The 19,180-nt window shown below is 39.9% G+C and overlaps 1 protein-coding gene across 1 annotated transcript; it reads right to left on the bottom strand.

Annotated features, from left to right (window-relative positions):
- Nucleotides 1-794: 794 nt before the first annotated feature.
- On the bottom strand, nucleotides 795-18,122 carry LOC117293257. The gene is given in 5 exon segments (XM_033775485.1): nucleotides 795-4,392; nucleotides 4,394-5,281; nucleotides 5,283-6,251; nucleotides 6,253-8,968; nucleotides 17,709-18,122. Coding segments are annotated over 5 exon segments (7,734 nt in total). The 5' UTR covers nucleotides 17,798-18,122; the 3' UTR covers nucleotides 795-1,320.
- Nucleotides 18,123-19,180: the final 1,058 nt, after the last annotated feature.

Here is a 19,180-nt window from a genome sequence, read left to right as displayed (position 1 = left end):
TACTTCTGATGGTTATGTCATTATTATTTCTCATGTCAAGGAACACAGTGGTCTACAAACAGCATAAGCAATAATTTGTATGATTTAAAAAAAAATGCGATGCGTCTCGTGACATAGCTTCAATATAAATTCGTATGCTGGAGCCTTGGCACACGATGTAATTTTGTTTTCAGGCAACTTAATGAAATCAACTGCACCATCACATGTACATAAAAAGGAGCAATAATATCCTCAAGGAACAATTTTGAAATTTTGAATGTGAAGGAGTCTCATGTTTAAAACACCACTGTGCATCACTGCAAACATTTAGTTGAGGCGCCAAAGTCAATAACATGAATACAATGCGAACACAAAAATATATACGCTACAGATACATGTATTTCGTCAACCGAGTGCCCCCTAGAAAAAGTGCACTAAATTTTTCCCCAAACGAGGCACCCTAACCCAAAAGCTCGAAATATTTACGAATTTCAGACTAATAAGAGAACTTTCAATGTTACACCTACTATTTAAGCGATTGACGAGCATCGCGCTAATTAAAGACCAATCTAGGCCCTACTGGGGGATGGTTGCTGAAACAGATAAAATGCTGTCATACTGGCCAACACAATGTCAGGGCCCAATTTCATAAAGGTGCTTAAGCAGAAAATATTGCTTAACAAGTTTCTGTTAAGCAACAATTATCAGGATACAAGTAACAAGTTGTACACGTGATATGATATTTTTGCTGGTAACCTAATTCTGTGAGCATAACTTTTTTGTGCTAAGCTACCTTTTGTGCTTTAGCAGTTCTACCTGGTAACCTTTTTCTGGTAGGCATATCTTTTGTGCTTAGCTAGCTTTTGTACATATGAGCAGCTCTATGAACTTTGACCCTGATGTTGTTTGCGTTTTACTCTCTTTCTCTCTCACAGTTGCCGTTGTTTTTATAACTTTGTCAGCTATTCTGACATAATTCTGTGCAAATGAAATGTAAAAAGCATTGTATGTAACACTCAGATGAAGAATATTTATATGGTTCACATTATCAAAATATATAACCTTCTGAACTGATTGCCATCTTTAAAATATTGGTTATTACTTTTTGTGGTTATATAAAACAACGTAATCAATTAAATTTCATTTTTGGATATTATGGCTATAAAACAATGTGATAAATTAAATTTCTTTTTTTCCCTGATGAACATAACATGTTTGAATGACATTTTACATTTCCTCATACTGCTGCTAAAAATATGACTATCAATCATGCGTTTCGATTACCGACGGGTGCACGGTGGCACATTTTAATACAACTAAGTGGCACTTTGTGTATTTATTTTATTTTTCGTGTTTGGCAAGCCAAAGGAGTCTTTTCCTTAATCCAGTACACTGATTAGTCAGTCTTTTTATCTCTTCCTCCTTGTGTCTGACTTTATTCTTAAAATCTAGTATCTCGTGCATCAATCTTCGGAAGTCGGGCTCCGGGAGACGATCAAAGAACTTCTTGTACTTTTCTAGCTCTCTCTTATTAGGGGCCTCTGGGGTTGAAAGAATTCTGCCATCTGGGCTGATCAGCTCTCCCCGGCTACCTCTTATTGGAATGTGATATCTAATGGATGGGTTTAGTAGATTAATCTGCTTAAGTTCACCTGTTTTGATTTCAATCTGTTTGCTGATGAGTACAAGTTGGTGTTTAAGTTTCTCCAACTCGTTGTCATGGGGTAGACGAGGCAATATCCTGGCTGGTAGTGACTGGGTGCTGGAGTAACTCGAGACTGAGACGGGTGATGAAGGCCGACCAGACCTGGCACCTGTAGGCGGTGGGCGGAGACCTTTTGCAGGGGGGCGATGTCGATGCCTATGTATAGCTTCCGCATCAGGTATTACAGATTTCGAGACTGCCTTCTTCTTCGGCGGTGGTTGATTGATTCCTAATACACTGTGAGCTTTCCGGGATGTACCCCAATCTTGAAGGGGAGGTGGTGCCAATTCAGCATTCGATGAGGAACTTGCACTCAGCATATGAACTCCTAAGTGTTGCGTAGCTGGCGCTGGTTGTGCATATGGTGCGTGGATGTCTGCAGCGATTACTAAACCGTTTCTCTTAGGGCCACGAGGAGGTAGAGATGCTTCTTCGGGCAAATTCGGAGCCGGCTCTGCAGATTGAAATCTCTGACGCCCCGCTAACGGTAAAGAATGTCCCCTTTGCTGGGCACTTACAGCATCAGGGTCATTATCCCACGTCTCCATTTTAGCACGACGAGTCCCATTATCACTGGCGGTTGATAGATTCTCCCATGAAGCAGCTGCAAGCTTGTATTCATCTCTGGAGCTTAATGGAGCAACATCAGGCACCTCCCTTGAAACATTATGCCTTCCAGGTCGGTTTGAAGGATGTGTTGTTGCTGATTCGCCTCTTTGTGGCTGCGCTGCCAAAATGGGTTCAGGGAAATCCGGTTCTTGGCCCATACTAATGTGAGGTTCAGAAGTGAAATGCGTGCGTGTTTCTTTATACATGTAAGATGTTTGTTCGTTTACAGCTTGTGGTAGAGCATTATAACTCCTTGTACTGTCTTGCCTCCACTGACTTGTTGAACCATGACCTTTGTTTAACTGTTGAGGTGGTGGCAAACTATGGTCTCCCCGAATATTATACGATACATTAGATGTGTCATCTTGAAATTCATCATCTGGGACGAGTGAGTCCAGCATGTTCTCGATTTCCCGCCTTGACTTATCTGTGACTGAATACCTGCTGTTCTGATCCTTACGATCTCTACCACGTGTCATTCTACTATCATCTCCAGAGTCCCATACTACACTCTCACCTGAGTGTTGGACAGTCTCTCCCACGGGTTTCCACGCTGATGAAACTAAAGCATACTCAGCTTTTGAACTCAGTGTTTCATCTACGGTACGAGGAGTCTCTTGCCCCCTTGCTTCGCCTCTACCTGGCCTCCTCGGCTTAGCTTGTTGTTCGTCATCACTGCTGGAAGGTACGCTGGGTTTGCTTAGACGAGGCTTCGGCTGAGGAGGTTGTACGGTGTTCATTCTACCTACTGGTACAGGAGAGTTTTGGCTTCCTACACCACGGGCATCATCACCACGGGCATCATCACCGCTGGCGTTCTCTGAGTCATCACTCCACGTCCGTCTCATGGCCTCTCCGGATGTTGCGCTTACATCGGCAAGGGAACCAGAGGTCCGGCTGCTGCTGTTACTGTTAATCCGTGATGAGCTTCCGGAGATACTGTCCCCTGATGGTTTTCTTCCCGTTGGATCTGTGACGACCAAACCAGTACGAGAGGTTTCTTCTCTAGGATAATACAAGTCGTCGCCAGAGCCAGACGTCAATGGTCTTGGGTCTTCTTCTGGTCTGGAAATCGTGAATGTTTCAGAAGTCTTTGTTGGTGATGTGCTCTCACTCCAAGTGCTGTAAATGTACTGTCCTGCGAATTGACGTTCACGAGAGTCTCGTTTCGTCTCATCAGGTGCACTACGTGTTGTTTCCTCAGTTGTTCTAGAAATTGTAAAGGTGTCACTCGGCTCGTATGAAGCTGGTTTCTCGTCATACCAAGTACTGTATTTGTATTGTGCTTCATACTGCATTTCGCGGGATTCTCTTGCGAGAGCCTCACGCAGGAGTCTCTCCTGTCTCGTATTGGTATCGGGTTTTCTTGGAAGCTGTGATGTTTCAGTAGATGGTTTTGAAATAACAAAAGTATCCTCTTCCTGTGGTTCTTCGATCTTTTCTGGTTGAACATCGTCCAGATCGCTTGGTCTGTACCGTTGCCTCGAACGTGTATCATCAGAGCTTTTCTTCTTCGACGTGACAGAGTCTGATTTGTCATCACTTACAATTGGAGTTGAAAGGACAAAGAAGTCCTCTTTTGGTTTATCGGTAGGCTCTTCATACCAGGAGCTGTACGAGTAGCTCCCTGGCTCTCTGACAGGCGAGAGGGGTGTTTGCTTTTGAGGTGAGTTCGGGTCATTTGCATCGTATGAAGAAATTACAACTACATCATCAGTACTCTCCTTCTTTTCTTCTTTGGGTTCTTCGTACCAAGTGGAATATCTGTATGGACCATCTTTAAGAGGAGAAGTTTGTTGGGTGTTAACCACAACGGGTTCAACCTTTGGCTCAGGTTTAGGCTCGGGTTTAGGCTCAGGTCTGACGAACGTTTCCCCAACGACTGCATCATTCGAACTCTCCTCATTTTCTTCAGTAGGGGCTTCGTACCAAGCTGAATATTTGTATGGACCCTCTTTAAGAGGAGATGTTGGTTGAGTGTTAACTACAACGGGTTCAACCTTAGGTTTTGGGTTGGGTTTTGAGACTGTTTCTCTGATTGGTAGGTTGTCACTCGGCAATTTGATGTCACGTTTTACCAATGCAATCGCCATAGCAGGGAGCCTCTTCAGTCGGCTCTTCATACCAAGAACCGAATCGGTATGGACCTGAATCCTCGGGTTCGGCTCCATCATCTCGTCTTGTTGAAGGCTGTCTCTGTGGTCTCTGCTCTCTAGACGAAACTGAAAAGACAGATACACCGGAGTTCAGTTCAGTTTTCCTTACTATAGTTTCACGGTTTCCTGGTTTATGTTCTTTCGGTTCTGAGGAAGTGTAGTTGTATGGCCCAACCTCATGCACGGGAATGAACTTGGAGCTTTTAAGGTGATCATCAGTGCTTGCATCTTGTGAAGAAAGTGGTTCTTGTTTCGCTGTCTTGTTATCAAATTTGTCGACCTCAGACTCATGTTTTGGGACATTGTCAGAATGATTTGTTCCATTTTCCTCCGGCTTTCCTGATTCAATGGAATTGGTTTCGCTGTTATATGGTTCAAACTCTGGGGTTGATTCATCAATATCTTTGTTTCTCACTGGAAAGTTTTCATATCGTGGTTCGCTTGGTGATGATGGAATCTCACGGTCTAGCGTGGGTGTTTTCCTTGTGTGAATCACGGTATATGTCACCGTGACAGAGTTCACCTCTTTAGGTTTAGCTTCTCCGTGTTGACTGCTATTTTCAGGAGTGCGGTTTGGATCGTTGATATGCATAGGTTTCTCCTGTACATTCGATTCAGATGCAGAGGGCATGACTTCTGAAATTGGTTTGAAGTATCTATCTGGTTCTAGCTCGTGGTTGTTTGGGCCAACCATGTTCTGCAGTTCCTCTTCATACTCTTTATACTCTTTATCATCGATATACTTCACATCTCGTTCAAACGCATCATCTCTGACAGCATCTCCGGTTCTTTCCTGGGGAGGATTTTGAATTGACTTTGACGTCTCTTGTTTCGTCAGCCTGTGGCTCCACTCTAGTAGGACGGAACATATTTGCTGTAAGAACAAATACGCGAGCACCAGAAGATGGTGGAGGAGGTTGCCATTCTGGCTCATCGGAATATTCGGAATAGTCCTCTTCCATTTGCTCACTGTTTTCAGACTCCTTGTCCAATTCTGACTCATTCTGTGGCTCATCATTCCCGGAGGATGTATCCTCCTCATTAGAGAGGGCCGTCTCAGGAACACTTTCATCTGGATACGCCCAAGGTTTGGGTTGAGGGGGACGTTCCAAATCCACGGTCTTACTCAATGCATATTCAGCGTGTGGTTCAATGTCAGATTTATCTATAGAAATGTATCGAGGGTACCGTTGCACTGCAACTGGAATGTTGTCGAGATTGTTTGCATCTGTTAATTCAGATTGTTCTGTTTGTGGAGTTTGTGAAACCCGAGGATCCTTTTCATTTGGACTGCTCTCCTCTTGTTGTTTTTCAGTATCATGTGTATGTTCATCGGGTAGGTCCATCTTAAATCCCTGCTTGTCTTCATTCACACTTTCGCCTTCATCACTACTATCTCCACTCTCCTCTTCTGCTTCGTCTTCTTCTTCTTCCTCGTCTACCTCTTCAATGACCTGAGGTAGAGATGACCTATGACCCTCATCATAATGACCTTCAAAGACATCCTCACTCTCCTCAGTAACGACATACGTGTGCTCTTCAGCGGACTCAAAGCTACTGTCATCAGAATCAATCGACCCAGACGAGTCAGAGTCACTTGATATAGATGTTGACGATGAATCTTCAAGGTGATGTGTATTCTTAGCTGCCTCCATTTTACGCATAGTTATATCCGCCACGGTTAAAAATTCGTCTGGTGAGGAACAGCTCGACGAGCGAAAAGTCGCTGGCAGATGCTGCAAGTGGAAGTCTGGACCCCTTGAATGAGTCCGCTCGTAAAGGCAGGGAACCAGACGACTGGTAGCTGTCTTCAGTACCAGACCTGCTGCCATCCCGCTCACTGTCCGACAATCCGTTTAAATTTTCCTTATCCTCATCAGCATCAATCACACCACTTGGCAAATCTTCAGTTTCTGGTTCTGCAATTTGCTCATCTTCATCTTCATGTTCATGGATGGATACCACAGTTTCCATTAAATGCTCTCCAGACTCCAGACGGTGCATAGAAAGTGAAGCGCTCATTCTCCTCACACCTTCTGTTGTAGATGTCATTACAGAACTTGGCTTAGTGTCATGTTCGTTGTTAGCAGTAGGGTTAACTGACACTTCACCAACGTCTGATATCTGCAAGGACGGAGATCGTGCTTGTAGTGGTGCCGGAAATTCTTCATGAGATGGTCGACGATAAACAGAAATTCCTGCCTGAATTATCACAACATCATCTTCATTGGTTGTTTCTTCTTCTGTGTGGTGGTGGGCGGTCACCATTTGTTGCTCAAGTTCTGGTAGAGTTTCCTTTGATGGCTCTCGTCTCTCGAGGATAGACAAGTCAATAGAGCTTTGAACAATTTGGACTTTGGTTGGAACAGCGGGTTTCTCATCAACTTCAACTCTCCTTCGGAAACTTGGCTTCGGAGGCACTTTAGGGGGAATCTTTCGCTTGGGAACAAGATTCTCTAGCTCAGACATGACAAGCTCTTTCTGAGCTATTGAAATTACTGGATATTGTTCGTCAACTATTACCGCTCCTCTGTACGTTGGTTGGACTTTCATTGCTATTGGGGTTCCCAATGAAGGTAAATTAAAGACACCCTGGTGTTTGACTGATGCTGAAATGTATGGTTCAGGGGACATTGGCAACTCATCTTTGTTATTAGAGGGTTTAGCTTCTAAACTAGAGAGATCAACACAAGATTCTTCTTGAGTTATCAATGATGGGGCGATAGGTTTTTCCTCAACTTTTCTTTTGAGAAAACTTGGTTTGGGTGGAAGTGGTGGATATTTTGGCTTTTCAGGCAATATATTCTCAAGCTCTGCAAACTCAATCTCTTTTTGTTTCATTGATAGCACTGGATAATGCTCTGTCTCTGCAATGTTGTGTTTGGATATTTTTTGCTTTGGTGAAATTCGAGGATGAACTGTTTGTGGATATTTTACTCTAGCAGCAATGTACGGCTCAGGGGACTTGGGATACTCATCTGGAACAGTTGATGGACTTTCTGGTTTCGGGTCCACCTGTTCATCGGTTGCTCCCGAATGCATAAAGAATGTAGGTCTTTCAGTTACGGGATATACAGAAGCTCTGACGGAATGCACGCTGCCACGGGGAACGTTGCTCGGGTTCGGGTTAAGTGGTGCTTCCAAAGGACCGACCGATATTTCTGGGGATGGTGTGGAATAAACAACGGGAGACGACTTCACGATTGCTTTAGGAATTGTCTTTTGACCAGATGGCTTGGAAAATTGTGGTATTTCTTGGATCAGTTCATTGGTCAGCGTTTCATCCAATTCAGAAGGGGGCGAAGGTAGCACATCTTCATCTGATATCAGTGTCAATTCCAAAGGATTTTGGGGGTTGGAACCAACAATTTCTGGAGCATTTGTGGAACCTGGCAAGGCAAATTCTTCCTCCGACGGTGTGTCTGGAATGTGCAACTCATCAAATCTCCATTGGTCATTAACATAATATAGAGCACTTTGTTCATCTGGTTTCGGAAATCCAAGTATGGAATTTTTCTCTGGTAAGCTGATACAGTCATCATCTGATGAATTCCTCCTGCGTCTTGACTCTCCATTGGCGTAATAAAGAGCAAAGGTCCGGTTTGGTTTGGAGATGTTGTCCAGGCTATACCAGGATCTCTGTGCTGGAGGTCTTCCACTGCGAAGGATTTTCAATGCATTTTCTAGTTCGTCATCTGTAATTGGTTTTGGAGTGTGTCTTCCTTCTTGTTGTTTCTGTGGTTCAAGTGCTGCTTTCTTATCCATGTTTTCTAAAATAGTGTTCAAATCAACTGGATCAAGTTGCACTGTGCTTTTATGGAATGGGAATTCGAGATCAGGGGCGATGTACACGTGATCCAGTGCCGGTTCATTGCGCGTATCATTATATTCATTACCCTTATCATTATATTCATTACCATCACCAGGATCTTCTAAATCACGGTTTTCAGTGTTTTCTTTCACAGTTGACATTGTTTCACCACTCGTATTAGACGAATCACTCCCTGATTCCGGATCAGAGTCAATGTGTAACTCGCTATGATCATAAGCGGCTGTTTCAGAATAGCCGTCGGATAATGGAGTATTTATAGCTGTCGTATCATTATCTCGCAGTCCACTTTGAGATGGTATTTCGTTTTCCTGATGACGATGCAACGTATGAGTATTTATATCCCGCGGTATAGTTTCTTCACTTGACTGAAAGTCTTTTAGTAAGCCGCCTGTATCTCTATCAGCCATACAATCTCGGTTTTCTGATGATGAAGTCATTGTGTCCTCCCCTGCAATATCGGCTTGAGGGAGTACAGCCAACCGGGCCGCAAACTCGTCCTGTTTGAACGAGTACTCATTGGCCGCTGTATGTGGTGAAATCATCTCCGATTCAATGATGGGGCTGCAGTCGACTTCCTCCAGTGTCAATGCTCGATTTACAGGCACTCCAGGCCCAGGGGTGTCCGCTGACGTTCCTTCATCAGAATCACTTCCGCTACTGTGGTTATTCCTCTCAGTGGAATCCTCTCTGGAAAAAAAAAAAAAAAAACAGTGAACAAGATGATCAGTTGCGTGCCAAATACATATAAAATGCACATCACAAAATCAGTTTGATTTGAGTTTTGTTGTCACCTTTTAAGATCAACCCACAGGGCCCAATTTCATAAAACTGTTAAGCAGAAAATACTGCTTGACAAATATCTTTGCTTACCAAAAAAAACATCCAGGCACTAGCAACAACAACGCAAACTTAATGTAATTTGAGCTGGTAAAGCCTGTATCCGCTAAGCAATACTATTCTGTGCTTAGCAAGTTTTGTGCTTTTTACAGGCTTTATGAAATTGGGCCCTGGACGATTATGAATACTATTTTACTGACAAAATTTCGTGCCACTGCTTGTGAAAGAAGCTATTGTCGGTGAGCTGTTATTTAAAAGTCATCGCTGTTTAAAATAATCATTTTTTGATAAGAGTTTTTATTTACATGTACATGCATATAGGACACCTGCAGGTCAAAATACTTCCACATAGTACCATGACCGTGCTCCCCCAGTGGATCGCTCAGTAATATACATGTCTCCTCACGTGTAAAGCTACCCCAAGGGATGACAGAAACGAAAATGCACCCATCTAGTTATGCTACGGCTCTATCGATCAAAGCGGTTAGTTAATGCATAATGTCAGCATCATTCAATGTCTTGGGTGAACTGGTGTGTACATCATCATGTACAAACAACAATCCTATAGCCCATGTAAACTTCTAATGCAGTTTCAATGCATATACTTTTGCTAATTGTAAAAGACAATATTCTCCTCACTTAGTGTACTTGTATCCAAACAAGTTCATAAAATAATAAATCTGTGGAAATTTGGGCTCATTGGCCATCGAAGCTGCAAGAATACAGAAGAAAAAACACTTGTTGTATTAAAGGCACTGGACACGTTTGATCGACAAATATCAGTATTCTCACTTGGTGTATCTTAACATATGCATAAAAATAACAAATCTGTGAAAATTCGGGCTTAAACGGCCATCGAAGTTGCAAGAGAATAATGGAAGAAAAACACCCTGTGCTATCGGATGCATAATAGAAGGCTTCAACTGAAGTCATTATCTATTTGAGTGAGCTAGAAACAATAAACCTCTTTCTCAAAAACGATGTTACTTCAGAGGGAGCAGTTCTCACAACAGCTCTCCATTGCTCGTTACCAAAAGTGTTATGCTAACAATTATGTTGAGTAATTAAAAATAGTGTCCAGTGCCTTTAAAAGGCAGGATATAGCCTACTTCTGGTATTTTTGTCATAGACAATTCTCCACACTTAGTTATGATGTGCATATACAATAACTAACCTGTGAAATTGCCACCGAAATGGCAAGAAAAAAATAATAAACAAATCCTCGTTGTATTAAGTTGTGTGCTTTTAGATGCATGGGAAAGCCTTTCTCATTTTCAAAACTTGGGGTGAAAATAAAACTGCATTACTTTAAAAGAACCGTTTTTTTTACAAATATCAAAAGCCCTCGGGTGCTTATACCAAGTGAGTTGTTATGGCCGTTTACCAAAAGTTTCCATTGCCTTAAGAACCAAAAATATATTATTGCCTCGATTAAGTTCTCAGCACGACATTATTATAGTCAGATTATGGTGGAAATTCAACACGACCACAGATATTCTGAGTAGGCTAGCCAGCTTAAACTATTTATGTGACGTCACTCTATTGATGAAAGTGTAGTTCCGTTACGAATCTACACTTAACTGTAGATTTGTTTCACTTTGAAAGTGGCTGTCTTTCATAACTGAAAGATAGCATGATGTGCAAAATACAGCTGAAAATATGATACATTTCAAATTACAAAATCATTTCAAGATAAAAAATTGCTTTAGTAAAGACCCAAATGTAAACTGATCAAATCATACTCGAAAAAGTGCAAGCACCAAGAAATAATCTGGTAAATGTTGTTAAATAGTTATAAATGTGACCAAACTTCGTTCGACGACGTACCAAGTTTGGGAAAATAAAGTTTGCTCGTAACATTTTATCCACGAATCTTCACTTTCCCGTCTCCGAATTTCAGTGGAGTTTTGGACTTAACACTTGCCAGCCAGAATACTTTAACGACACACTGGCTCTTTTTTTTTATAGACAAGGACTTGCCTACTATACCCGCAAGTTTGCCGTTTATAAAGTTATTTCTTATCTTACGTCGTTATGAGAGTGAACGTTTGCCCGAGCAATTGCCTTTCAAATTCTCTCCAACGAAAACAAGTTGTTGAAAGCATTTGCAAAACTTTCATATATATATATCAAATTAACTAAGCCAATTTGAAACTTAAACACGGTATGCATTTACATATGGCGATTGAATCACCAACAACAGTGTGATAAACACATCTGTACATCACTTATGGCCCCAAACCTTCCATAGAAAACATATTCATACTTACTATTTCCTGTTTTAATATCCAGACATACAGAAATATGTCTACATCGCCCATTATTAACCCGCATATTTCGACGCCATGTCATAACAATTGATTATACACACCGTTGATATAGGACAAAGCTCAACCGCCATTTTGAAATGCCGATTCGCTTACACAGACCATGGAGCAGACCACCAATTCAATAACTTATAATTTGATTTCTAGGTTAAACTAACATTAACGGTATTCAGAGCGTTCGTGGTTGTTCAATAATCACACTATACCACCTATGACTATTGACTATGTTCATGTGAACAAAATATGAAAAGCAATATTAAAAATTCATTAGAAATGTTGATATTTACCAGATAAATAACAAACTTCATCTTCATGATGTCGGCAAGCTTGCTGGTATTAAAGGTTCAAAGTTTATTTCCAAACAGCTGTAAATGATTAACAGCTGATACCAATAGTTACACAGACTTGAGTCATTGTTAACAGCAAAAATGGCGGCAATGTAGCCCGCAATCATTGGGTCTAGTGAGCTAACTAAAAGAAAAGGTTAAGGGTCCGGCACATCAGCGAAGCGTTATTGAAGTGTTAAGTTCAAGCGTGTAAAGGCCTGCGTTCGGTTATGAACATAACTCGTGTAAGAAAAACAAACCATACTATACAGAACCATGGAGCAATAACAGAACACAGCTATAACCGTCTAGTGCCCAAATAATATGTTAAGGAGAATGGACGAAAAAGTGTGGATAGACTGGATTAAACTATTGCCCTTAAACTTTTAACTTTGACGTATTGTTTTGCTATAGATTAGACATTTTCTTCAAGCATTACTCCTAAGTTGTTGAACCCCCCTAAAACAGTATCATGTAAACATTTACCAAATACTGTAGGAGCCTACATTAGTTACAGATATTCGTGTAAGAAAACAAAACAGACAATAGAACAAAGATGTCTACGGCCTATAATATTGCGGGTTAACTTTGACGTACTTTCTGCTAAATTGGGCATGTACTTCAAGCATTACCCCTAGTTGAACCATCTAAATTAGCATCATGTCAACGACCATGTCCACAATACTGCACAGTCAACATGTACACAATACTGCACAGTCCTTTGAAAGGGCAAGGGCACCAAGGCATTTTTTCTTTGGTAAATGGCACACTATGAGAGTATTATAAATTTCTACTGGAGCAGTTCAAGGGCACCAATGCAACGTTCTCTCTCTACTCGCACAAACCGGTTCAGACTATCTTTTTTACCCAGTGCTATTCATCTTTTTAACTCACTTTTTATAAGGTAACTTAGTAGTAGTTGTTGTTGTTTTTCCATTTTAATCAGTGATGGTGAGATTTTGATAACGTTTCTCTCTTTGTAAAACTTGAACTACCCTATTTATTGCTTATACAAAGTTTTTGTAATTAATTATGTGTTTTTAAAATGTAATGTTTTTTTGTTTTTCTATAAGTATCAAATTTGAATCTTTTTAGTGCACACAGGGACAAAAAATTCAGTAATCTGTGATGTAATAAATAAATTGAATTGAATTGAATTGAATTGAGGGGCATTGAGACGATAACCTTCGTTGCCTCTGTGGAGTTTCAAGCCTGACTGATAATTTTCAGATCATTTTTTTGCAGATATTAAGTAGTATAAGGCTCGACATCTCCCACCCCTTACAAAAAAAATGAAGGATACAAACCCAACAAAGACTCTTGAAACCACAGCGGTGTTATTAATCTGCTTAATGGATTATACAGGAAAATACAGGGTGTATCATCACCACAGATCCCCTTGAGTGTGGATAATCGAAACGATAATCCGATTGTAGAGCCACTTAATGCGGCGAGAAAATTTCTACAGGTGAACCATCTGAAAGTATACATGATTCTTGTAATCAAATGCCGCATGTTGACACGTCTATTTTTAAACATTTCTCTTTCAGAAAAGAACGATTATAGACTATGATGTTGGCATGATACCAACACGGAGGCAACATATGCGATTGCCTCAATGCCCCCTGGCCTTTGCCTTGTTGCCCTTGACATTCTACAGTAGAAATTTACAATATCCTCAAAAAGTGCCCTTTACCAAGGAAAACACCCATGCCCTTTTAAAAACGAAGCATACATGCATGTAACTTTGATTAACTATGATTGTTTTGTGTCGTGACATGAAATATTTGAAAAAAATTCTGTTCCGTTGCGATACACGGAAATTCATAAAACCCAATTTGATATTTTGTTTGAAATTGTTTTGCATTGTAAGTGTCTTGCTTGCCCTACTGAACACGCTGACAAACTAATCGAAACTAAAATATTATTATCTTAAGATTAAATCATAACTTTCATATCATTCAGTTTTCGGGTTGTTTACTCTGACATTGTTTTGTACCAACCAATGGCGAATAAATGAAGGAAAAAATATCAAACATATCATGGAAGTTGGTGCTGAACGGAGATACTTCAGGTCAAATAGCTCCTGTTCACCATACTTTGTTGTGCAAAGAAGGAGTAACACAATTTCTGCTGATACAGCCTTCTCAGTACATGATACATAAACTCTGGAATAACCTTCAAAATCACATCAGAGACTCACCATCCTTCAACACATTCAATACACTTCTGAAAGCGCACATCAATGTCTTATTTATTTCTTCTGTGCCTCAGCGCCTTTGGGCAAACCTTTGATTTAGGCGCTTTATAAATTATTCATGATTGATTGATTGATTGATTGAATGATTGATTGATTGATTGATTGATTGATTGATTGATTGATTGATTGATTGATTGATTGATTGATTGATTGATTGATTGATTGATTGATTGATTGATTGATTGATTGATTGATTGATTGATTGATTGATTGATTGATTGATTGATTGATTGATTGATTGATTGATTGATTGATTGATTGATTGATTGATTGATTGATTGATTGAAATAAATAAGACAAATAACTAGTTCCTTCCTTTATATTACTATAAATTAAAATATTCATTCAAATGCATGAGAGATCAAATGATTATTTCCTATAGAGTTACTTTATTAAAATATGCAGTCATCTTGTATATATCCCTCGCCAAGAACACCGCGAATCCAAGGCATAACCGTTTCCCAACCTTGGCCGCCTTTTCGATCAAGTAGACGGCGATAAATTCAATCCTTTTCACGGACGTCTTATATTGAGTGATGAGGGACAGTAACGATAACTGACGTGTCTACTGAACCTCACATTTTGTTTAAAGGGAAAATGCACCTTACTGAGTATTAACATTTGGATAAACATTTTATCAATAATAAAAAGTGGTATTATTTGTTTGCAGAATTCGTAAATATACCTACTTCGTATCAAGTACTTATAAAGACCAAACAGTTGCTGGCAGTGTAAGCACTTTATGTAATCCACCATATACATAAACTGACAAACCTGTATAAGTTTGAGATCGATCGATCATCTGGGTCACAATAAAAAAGTGAAAAGCCGATTACACATATTTGCATGACATCGATTCGATTTAAAAAATGATAAAAAAGGCTCACTGAGCGTTAAACTCAAAACGGGATGTTTTTTATATTTCTCATCAAATATGGCATTTCAGACAAAAAGGGAGTATATGTTTTCTACTATCACATCATTAGACCGTGTAAGTTTTGTAAATCTGTGATCTTAGACAAGTTTTTTTTCTTACCAATTATATAATGTTCCTTTATCAGAATAAAACTCATTGAGTAGTTGTCTCAGACTTTGTATCAGTAGGCCTACTTCGAAGTTTTCGAAAAATGCCGAAAATGTGTTCGTGTTATCAGTTTTAAACAAATGTTTTCAAAGACGGCCCACAAATTACATTTTAAATCATTAAGTCAGGTATAATTTATGTATAACTTTACCCCCAAATTATGTAATGTACATTTATTTTTGAACATCTCGATTGGTCTTAAGTTTCCGAAGCAACTTTTTACCAAACGTGTTTGAACTATTTTATCTAATGCAGGAACACATGGCAAACCAGAGATGCAACTAACCTGAGAGCATGCAGGCTTTACTGAGACGGTTAGTTTAAAAGTACAAAATACATCGAGGATGGGGTAAGCTAGACTTCTATTTCGTTTAATTATCATCACTTTCTTATTTCTGAATTTATGTATTATGACCCTTTTCGATTATAATGGATAATGGATTTCGCCAGCTGTTGCATTTGACAGGGATGGTTTTATGATTCGTTTTTGCCATTTATGTATGTGTGTAACCACATGTACATGTCACTATAACATGTAAAGACACATCTGAACATGTGTTTACGTTTGATATTAAGTTCGTATTTAGGCCCATGCATGAATTTGTGTAGCTGAAAATTTCGACGGATTCGGGGGGGGGGGGGTGGCTGCAGTGTCTTTTATTTGAAATTGTCCTTTAACTTCAACAATTCAATAACACAGTATCAAGTAGTTTCACGTCGACAACCATGGGGGTATTTATGCAGGCAATACGTGATCAACATAAAACAACAGCACTATCAATTATTTCGTTCTAAAATCATCACTTTTCAGTTGAGATAGATTTCCCTTTTCAATTAAAGTCATAGATTTCGCCAATTAGTATTAGTATCCTGTATTCTGTGTACCCACTATATTAAGATAATATAAAGACCTGAACATGTGTTCATGTTTGCTATATTTGCAATGGACCCACATTTATACATTTTTGTCTAGCTGAAAATGTCGACGGATAAGGCCATATAGGGGCATGCAATATCTTTTATATGAAATTGTAATTCCAACTTCAAAATAAGTGGAGTTTCCATGAAGGAAATGATATAGCCTAGGCAATGTGGAATCATTTGAATCTGATAGTATTGCACAAATTCTAGAACATGGACTATAGAATCTGGAAGATGGCACACATTCTAGTAGTCTATATGGACTCAAGATAGGATTGAAAACTGTGTGACGTATTTAATGTAGAATCTGTAAATTGCACAGGTTCTAGTGCATGACCTAGGATTGAAAGCTGTGTGGTAGACGTTGCCTTTTGACCGTAGCTGTCAAAGGTCTGTAGTATATCCCAACCCCATACTGTGACAATCTGTAGAAAGATATCAACTTATAATATTTAGGTCTAGTGCATACATCAGCATCACTCATACATGACAACGCCTTTCATTCGTATGTCAAGGTCTCACTATTTTTTTTATCAATGGTCTGATGGATTCAAGTTGGCCCACAGTCGACCCACACAGTCCCTGAACTTAGGAATGCGGTTTCTTTGTAGCCTTAAGCTAAGAAATAAACTTGTTTAGTAATGACAAAAACATAATTTTGTGTCGGGTTAAAGGTCCACCCATGTATAGTGTAATATTATAATTACATGCACTTGTTCATTACACGTGCACGTTTGCTCCATGTTTGCAAAAATGTTAATTGGTCTGACCTGAAACTAATCACAAAAACAATGGACAACTCAATGCTAAGTACTTACATAATTGGTGGTAATCCATACATGAATAAATATTCATCATATTGCGACAAACGTGTTCTGGAAGACATGACGTAAATTATAATGGAATGCCTGGAAGACGCAGTTCATTCACAACATCATCAACATATCAAAATGTTCAGTTCGTTCATAGGATGATGTCACGTTGGTTTGATTTTATAGCTCCATACACTAACTGTAGGCCTCCTACACATCGCGATTTGGCATAGTTCATTGTTAAAACCATGGAGGTAGAAATAGATAACCATGAGGCAGGCTCATCCAAAACACTCATCCAAAATCGTTATCACGATGACTGCATTAGGCAATACTTGCAATGAAGTAGGAAACACATTACATCAGTTTATCCTTTGATGCCTCGTGTGATATTCCAACACCCTCCACATGAGCATGCAAAACCCAAGTGCAAACAAAATCCACTGTGATGTATACAATTTCATAGGCATACAACGTGTGCATTATGTACATGAGAAGGGTCATATATTTGTTGTTCAACGCAGATCTCTGGCTCCCAATACAAAGCTATTATGACATCTGCATGGTGCATAGCGAACCACACAGGTGGTTCGAGGCTGTATTCATAACTGAGTAATAAATCTACCCAGTAGGTATATAATTTAACGGGAATATGATACATGATTGGGGGGGGGGGAGTATGCCCTGACTAGAGGCTGACTAACAACTTGTATTTGTAATAATAAATGCATAACATCTGATAAGCAAACGTTATGATTACATCATGACCACAAGAATGTACAAATGACGTGTCTTGTTGACGCTGGCATTATAACAAACCCTAACCATCGCATCGTAGTGACTCCATTAATAATACCCACCTTTCAGCATCCCCTCCTTCTTCATCCGCATCTTCCCCACCAGTTATCTTCTGTATGAGATACGCTCCTACTGAAATAGGAGAAAACATGATGATGCTTTACGTTCCTTCTCATCCAAACTCGGCAGTAAAATCCAACCCTCTTTCAAATAGTCGATAACCAAGGAGGAAGCTGGTGACTCCCGGATGTACACAGAAGGCGTTTGGTATTCTCTTCTTTATGATGGAGCACGGTAGTGGCGATCGAAGCTTTCCATCCTCACTGTCGAAGCATAGAGCAAGGATATGGTAGACGCTAAAACATAAATCCTTCAGATGGAGACGTGTAAATGGCAGGTTTTTAACACTGTTCTAAGGGTTGTTGCGGACGCCATGCTCGCCGCGTCATGGTTGTGATATTGGCTCCCATGTTTACTAGCACCCTTTAGTTAGCATCCATGTGATGAATAGGTGGCCATGAATGGTGCTCGTTTTTTTGTCATAATAAAAGTAGGGCAAAAGAAATCCTGTCTGTGTGTACCCCGCATTTGCGTGACAATAGAATGAGTCACATGACAACTCAGCTCAAGGTTGGTTTTCAAAGGACCGCTGGGGTCTTTTATCACAAACACTCAACACTCATAAGTTTATAATATCAAACTGCTATTAATAATGCACACAGGTAACTACTTTCAAGTGGTGTACTTATAGCGTTATAGCATATACAGCGATACTTGACTTTGGTTTACACGAGCCCTTCAAATTATACAGCAGGCTCCATGAAACAGTGACCACGCCCATAATTATTGTAATTAAGCGTGAGATTATGCATCACTTATTTATAGCACAGTCATTAAGAAGGGACTCATTAGCAAAGTAAAGTCATTGTGGGATCGTCTTGACATCTTGATGATACCTTGCATGGAGGAACAAGTTATCCTTCCTCCATGCTTGTACTAGGGCCTATGCCTACCTGCATAACGCTTACACGACAAAAAACATAATCATTTTGTAAGTTAGTTTCAACCTTTCGTTCCAGAGTTACTTTGAATGTTAATCATCAGGCCTGATTACGGAGGCAACGAATGCGATTGCCCCCATGCCTCCTAGTCAAAGCCTTAGTGCCCTTGAAATGTTCAAATAGAAATTTAAACGATTTATATGAAGACGAGCACAGTAGTTCGAAACTTCGAGACCACACCAGCTCTTTTCAGAGCAACACTCACTAAGAAGAGATTTACCAAGGATAAATGCCTAAATGCCTTGATGCCATTGCCCTTTCAAAAACAAAGCACACAGGCCTGAGCCTTAGCTAAAACTAACGAAATTATTGAAATAGTTTTGCCGTGATGCAAAAACCACCGGTGTTTGTTCTAGTAGACAGTGATGTCATGTTTAATTACACGATTTCCATAATAAACTACAAGTTCACTTACCGGTTGAAATTAACTTACATTCTGTAAGTTAATTTCAACCTTTCGTTCCTAGTGTGAG

This window comes from Asterias rubens, chromosome 8, assembly GCF_902459465.1.
Source record: "Asterias rubens chromosome 8, eAstRub1.3, whole genome shotgun sequence".
In the NCBI taxonomy this organism is placed as follows: Eukaryota; Metazoa; Echinodermata; class Asteroidea; order Forcipulatida; family Asteriidae; genus Asterias; species Asterias rubens.
This window is presented reverse-complemented; position numbering and strand designations above follow the sequence as displayed.